General features: G+C 49.8%; 1 protein-coding gene across 1 annotated transcript; it reads right to left on the bottom strand.

The window, feature by feature from the left end:
- Positions 1-969: 969 nt before the first annotated feature.
- On the bottom strand, positions 970-3,999 carry LOC119350125 (elongation factor-like GTPase 1). The gene has a single exon (XM_037618110.1). The coding sequence runs from the start codon at positions 3,997-3,999 to the stop codon at positions 970-972; it is 3,030 nt and encodes a 1,009-aa protein (XP_037474007.1).
- Positions 4,000-7,136: the final 3,137 nt, after the last annotated feature.

Consider the following 7,136-nt stretch of genomic DNA (forward strand, 5'->3'; position numbering starts at 1 on the left):
GGATAGCTGCGGCGGCGGCAGCTAGGAGCGGAAGCTAGGGTTGGATCGGAAAAAAAAACTGATACCATGTGAAAGGCAATGCAACTCTCGATATATTGATCGGGTGCACGGTGCACGTATATATGGGTACAAGGGCAGCCCTCAGCCTCATCTATACAAGGAAACTAGAGGTGAGACCGGTAGGAGATTATCCTAATAGATACACATGCACAGATATGTTCAACAGCGTGTATCCCTACACTTCTTCACCACGCAGTGGTGCACTGATTACTATATCCTGATTCAGTTAACGACTCACGCAGGTTGATAAGAACTTTCACCAGGGCATTGCAAAGAGCACCCGTTCAGGATGTGTCTGTTTGCCATATAAGGGGTCCTGGGCAGCTTTCCACCATTTTCTACCAAGTTAATGTAACAAAAACAGAATATTGTGAAACTTTCTAGCCTGATAACCCACATAAATCATCATTCCAAGATATGAGCGCACAGGTGTTAGTTAGAAGGGCCAAACATGGATAAGCAGGAATCAGGCAATTATTAGAAATCCCTCTCAAAATGACCACAGCGCCGACATGCCCCAAAATAATCATCCCACCAAAATTTCTCAGCACACTCAAAACTTTAAAATCACACTGGCCACAGATTTGGTTACATCCCAACTTACCACATAACCACATAAGGTTTTAAAAGCAGAATATTGTAAAACTTTAAAATCCCCAAGTTAAGGTTTTAAAAGCAGAATATTGTAAAACTTTCTAGTCTGACATAACCACATTATAAACCATTCTAAGTTGAGTTCACAGGTATTAGAAGAGCCAAATCAGCAACTATTCTAAATATACCTGACCAAAATTCCTCAGCATTTCAAATTTTCAAAAATGACACTAGCTACAAATTGATTATATCTCAGTTTACCAGGACAAGCTGTGGAACGGAATGTACAGTTTCATATAAATCCCAAGAACGTATCTACACTTTCTTAGCCCGAGTCCGCTGTTTCGTGCCATGCTTAACGACTTTATCGTCGACATGTAGGCCCTTTATTCGCCTCACAGAATCGATGAGCTTCTTCGCCAAGTTTGGTCCCATGTTTGAACCATCTCCGAATTCCTCAATCTCCTCCTTCGTCTTCGGAACAAAGAAGGGGTCCTGAGGAATAGCTTCCCAGTGACTGAAAGTGAGACGAGCAGTGGCGGCACCTGAGCTTCCGTTCCAAAGCTTTTCAGAGAATTCAGAGCTCTCGGCAACCGGCAAATGCGCGTGCACCATGTACAAGAAAGTTTCTAGTTGCATCTCAGCTTCCTGCACCTTCGCTCGACAATCACCAAGAACAGAATAGACGCTTCCTAGGCGCTCTATAGGAGTGGTCACTTCACAGAAGTACACGGGTTCGACAAGCCTGGGCTTGCTCTGAAGCACGGCCGCCCGGCACGCTTCCCTGACTGCCGCTTTGTGCTGATAAGAGCAGTTGACACCATATGGGCTGCCACTGCCAGAGAATATGTAGGGCTCGACGATGAATGCCAGACCCCACATAGGTTCATCACACAAGGGCCCTGCATTTGTGACCTCCTGAAATCCTGAGATGATGATGTTCCTTAGTGCCTCAGGATCAGGAACATCTGTGGATGGCTCACTGTCGTCATCGATAATGCCATTGCTAATCTCTGCATCATCATCAGACACGCTCACTAACCCCAGTTTCTCCGAGACATGACACCTGCCGCGCACCAGAATACCTTCCCTTCCGTTTTGGGTTGTTGTCAAACCGCTGCTTAATTTTACACCGGGCATGAGGAGGAGATTCGGACCGACCTGGGAAGGGCCTAGGGCCCAGATTTTGTGCAAGTATCCCAGGAGTGCCTTCCTATACCACTCGAGCTTAACTTCATCCGCTCGTACAGAGAGCGCTTCCAGCTCGCTCTCTATAGCCCTGAGCATATCTTGCCTAAGCACTGCCACAGAACGACCATCATCATCCCGAGGACATTGTGAACCCATTGCTCCATCACTTCTCGCCGTTTGCCCCTTAATTGTTCGAGAAAGCAATTCCTCATTTTCCTCAAGGACCTTAACCAGAGCATCTGGAAGCCTGATGACTTTGACTCTCACAGCAAATTTGCCATCTGGAGCAATCCTCTCAACGTATCCCTGTGGATCCTTCAAGCTATCTATCAAACCAACACCTTCCCCTTGGATGGTCTCCTTGAAGGATACCAAGGGCTCCGAGACATTCAGTTCGACTTTCGCGAACCTCTCCCGTAAATTCTTCACACAATGCTCCAAATGTACCTTCCCAGCTGCAGCAAGGACATGCTCACCCTTTTCTGATATGGAGTACTCAACAAGTGGGTCTGCCCGGTTGAGAAGGCTAAGCCCTTCCCGGAACGCGGCCAGATCAGCCACGTTCGCGGGCTCGATTGCGACCTTCAGTATCGGAGAGACCTGGAACGCCATGCTCGCAAAGGGCCAGCAGTTCCTCGTCGATGAAAGTGTGGCCGTCTTCATTATATGCTCGCCAAGGCCCTTGATGGCGGCCACATTCCCGGTACCTACGCTGGCCACCGGCCTGAGGCCCTCTCCTAGCATCTCATACAGCTGCTGAACCTCCACCTCCTTCAGATGCTTGCCTGTGGTGTCCCCTTTCACCGGATCATACATGGGTGACAACACAAACACCTTCTGCCCGGCGTGCAAGACACCGCTGAAGACCCGCGCAAATGCCAAGAAGCACTCCTCCGGCTCACCGGCGGCCTCTTGGCCGTGGTTGAGGGTAGGTGGCAGATCCTTGTGTTTCACCACAAACATCTTGGACACGAAGACCACCACAGGGGCGCTTGAGCTGGCGCTGCAGGCCACCACGCATCTCCTCACCTTCTCCGCCTCGGCGATGATGCCGGCATGCTCTGCCGAAACCCATGTCGGCAGCTCCCTCTCGGGCATAAGTGCCGGCGCTCTGAATCTCTGGGCGTCGACGGGGTCTGGCGTGCACTCCACAATCATTGTCATCACTGTCTCTGCGAGCGGGAGCCACGCCCTCATCACGGCTTCCAGCGCCGCCTTGGGGCGGTCCTTGCTCTGCAACTCCCGATCTGATACCTTCAGATTGAAGGTCTGGACAACATGATCGCGCAGCCAGCTTGCGCCGTCCACCTTCAGACCATGATCGTATACCTTCCACAGCCGCTTGAGCACAAATTCCACAAACATGGGCTGCTGCTTCATGCCGTTGGCCAAGGGCATAGCCTTCTTCTTCTCCTTGTCCCAGTAGTACGCCCCCCATAGCCATCCCACCAGCTTGCTGGCCTGGCCGGGGCGCCCCATAGCCATCACGGCGGCGAAATCCTGGATCCGGAAGCCCCAGCCGTCGCGGGCGCAGCCGAAGACGACATTGCCCTTCTGAGGCGCGAAGGTGTCCTCGCCGTCGTCGGCCTGCTGGGCGGGGGCGGGCCCGTCAAGGAGGGAGAAGTAGGAGCCGGAGCGCAGGGTGGAGTACACGGAGTTGGCCCCGGCGACGATGCGGTGGAGGCGCTCGTAGGCCTCACCGGGATCGAGGCGGAGGTTGGTGATGAGGCGGTCGAGCTTGTTGAGGATGAGGCAGGGGCGGAGGCGCTCGGCGAAGGCCTTGCGCAGCACGGCGTGCGTCTGGACACCGAGGCCGTCGACGGCGTCGACGACGATGAGCGCCGAGTCGGCCACCCGCGCGGCGGCGGAGACCTCGGAGCAGAAGTCGGCGTGGCCGGGGGAGTCGATGAGGTGGACGCGGGTGCCGTCGCGGTGGCGGAGCAGGACGGAGGCCGACTTCATCGTGATGGCCCGCTCCTGCTCCTCTCGCAGGTGGTCCATGAAGCGGGCCTTGCCGGCCATGCTCGGGTTGAGGAGGCCGCCGCCGCCGTACGCCACCAGGTGGTCGGCCAGCGTGGTCTTCCCGTGGTCCACGTGCGCCATGATGCAGGTGTTGCGGACCCGGCCAGGGTCGCCGGCCGCCGCCACCACCATTGCTAGCTTGGGTTTGGGAGCTCTCCCGCTGGGCGTGCGCGCGTGAAAGGGGATGAGTAGGTGACCACGGCGCCCGTGCCCTGGTCGCCGCCGTCGTATGGGAGACGAACGCGAAGAGAGGCGGCCGCCCCTCCCGTGGTTGTTGGGCTGAGCCAGGGGCACGCCCGTTTTATTTGTGAAGATAGCTTTTGATCCGGCCTGATTACGAGTCGGGCTGTGACAGGATAGTTGAAAAGGTTTTTTTTTCCTAAGGCGATCTAGGATTCCACCTTAACTGTGGCGGCTGTGCGTGAATGTTTTTTTCTAAATACGGTAGACGCAAACGCTCATACATACACGCATACACTCATCCTATAAATGCACACACGCAGACCTTACTTCTATGAGTACCTTCGAGAGACTGAGCCGGCATATCATCTTGAGATTTATGAAGTCACCATAGATGCCTCGTCGTCGACGGGAACATCTCCTCTCACTGAAAGCGCATCGCCGAAAATCCTAAAATATATATGCGCGTATGTATGAGCGTCTACATCTACTGTGTTTAGAAAAAAAACTAACTTGTGGCAGCGACGCTGGAGTCTACATGAAACCTCAACGCCGGCTGGATCTCTTCATGGCAGAGAGTACACATTTGTCAGGAGGTCTAGGCCGGCTTTGCATGGCGGAGCACACAGAATTCTATCAACCTAATCGCGAAAATGTAAGTGTAATTTATCAAGTTCGGTGTGACCATTTCCATAACAAACGAGAACGCACTTTGTCTTTTACCTCCCTTCGAGAACAACACATGTTCGTTGCAACTTTTATTGCCCTCTAGATCTGCTGTTACGTGGTTGTTGGGTGGGTGGGAGGGGGGTGAGGGTCTACTAGTTGGCGACCTAATCAAAGTTGAATCTATTCAACTTCTAGTGATTATTCTTTAGAGAAATATAGAGACTCATGATTGTACTCCAACACACAAATGATGAGAACATCGAATACTTCACTTGGTACTTTCACGTGCTTCGTGATGTGCTAATATAACTTTGGTGTGAAGCATAGAGGAGGGGCTTCTTTCGTCATTGTGGATAATACACGACGTTTTGACCGCCACTACTCCCAACCTTGGGCTCCCCAAGAAGCTGATAAGTTGGGCCATGCAACCTTGTTGCACCGAATGTAAGCCTTTCCTTTTGGCCGATCTTGCAATATGAAAGCTTGGAATGATCATAGAAGAATATCCATATTTTGGAATCAGTACTACATCATCATAAATTCCTCTCATATTTGAAGATGCAAAACTCACCGACTCATCTTGTATGGTGGCGACATTTACTGTAGCCATTTTCCTTCCTTTTGCCATGCTTTTAAGGGTATACACATCAATAGTCCCCTCATCATTCGTTTTCTGGATGATTTTCTTTACGTCAAACCAATCTATGAGTGTATGGGACCAAAATGCGATGGTAATTAGAGAAATTTGGTTCATTGAACTTCGAGGCTTCCTCTAGTCTTTTGGGCCTAGGAAGTTCTATGAGGCTTAATTTAACTCCTTTCATCCTTTAAAAAGATCACTGATTTATTCTCCGGGAAAAGTATAGTCCCAGTTTTGACGCTCGCTTAGAGTTGTTCTCCTAGCAACTTGTGTCACCTTTTGTTTCTGGTTCCTTGGTGCAGCTCTCCCAGACTAAAAGTGACAATTCACCGCTGCCATTTCAAGGCTTGTGCTGACATGAGATTCACCAGCATTTTCTCTCATTGACCACTTTTCCCTGCAGGCTTGTTGAACGCCGTTTTTGTTCGACGAGCAACGAGCTACATATAGTTCTCCATATCAGTAGCTTTTGAAGCTAACCCCTCAAAGGTGATGGATCATACTCCTAGTAGTTGAACAACCACCTGAGAGCGCATATAATTTGTGCACATACGCATTGCTTCCGGCCAGGTGACTGGACAATGAAGACTTAAGTGTCTCCGTCTATTTATGAAATTTGCTGCCTTCTCATCAAATCATTGCTATGTGACATCTCGGTGATGCATACAGTCCTGTGGGTACCATAAAACCACTCAAAAAACACATTTTTCTGCTCCCATGTTTTAATGGAGCTTGGAGCTAACTTAGTATATACCAAGTGAAAGTAGGCCCGAACAATGTTTGCACAAAGTGCCTTAGGAGAAGTGCTCCATTGTGAGCGGTATCCTGACAAGCCGCGAGGAGGTGGGCTATGTGCTCATGAGGAGACCCACTCCCATTAAATTTACTAAACCATGGTTGCTAGTAATTAGTTGGGAATGGCACTAGGTTAACGTCGGATGGGTATGGTTTAACATACCCCGATTGCATATCATATAGAGAAAGTCCTAGCTGCGAATGAAACTCGTTCGGTTGAGGAGCAACTAGCCAACCTTACAACTGCACTCCAACAAAAGAAGGATGAGCTAGCAGCACCAACGTTACATAATGAGATGGCAAATAATTAGAATCATAATAGTGAGGGTCGTCGGGGTGGTGCAAGTAGCAGTAGCCACCAAGGAGGAGCCCACTTAACCTTGAGGCGATCCAAAAAATGATTGTTGAAGAAGTAAAGACCTAGTTAATGCAAAATCACTATTCTATGTGACGAGGGTATGCTAAACCATACCCACCAAATGTTGTCCGAGTGACATTCCAACTAACTACTGACAACTGCAGTTTAGTAAGTTTAAGGGGAGTGAGTTTCCTCATGAGAGCATAGCCTACTTCCTTGCAACTTGTCAGGATACGACTCACGACGGGAAACTTTTCCTGATGCGGTGTGTGCAAATGTTGTCCGGGCCTGCTTTCACTTGGTATGGTATGTTAGCTCCAAGCTCCACTAATACATGGGAGCAGATGCAAAATACTTTTCTCGGGAGATTTTATAGTACCTATAGGACTATAGGCATCACCAAGTTGATCCAAGCAGAGCAAGGATTTAATGAGAACGCAACATATTCATAAATAGATGGAGAAATTTAAGTCTGCACTGCCCACAACCAATCACCGAGTCAAAAGCAGTGCATATGTGCACAAATAATCTGCACACTAAGGTAGTCATACAACTACAAGGAGTACGACCCATGGGTTGGCTTCAAAAGATATAGATATAGAGAACTATATTCAACTCGTTGCTCAT

This window comes from Triticum dicoccoides, chromosome 1B (genome assembly GCF_002162155.2).
Source record: "Triticum dicoccoides isolate Atlit2015 ecotype Zavitan chromosome 1B, WEW_v2.0, whole genome shotgun sequence".
Taxonomy (NCBI): Eukaryota; Viridiplantae; Streptophyta; class Magnoliopsida; order Poales; family Poaceae; genus Triticum; species Triticum dicoccoides.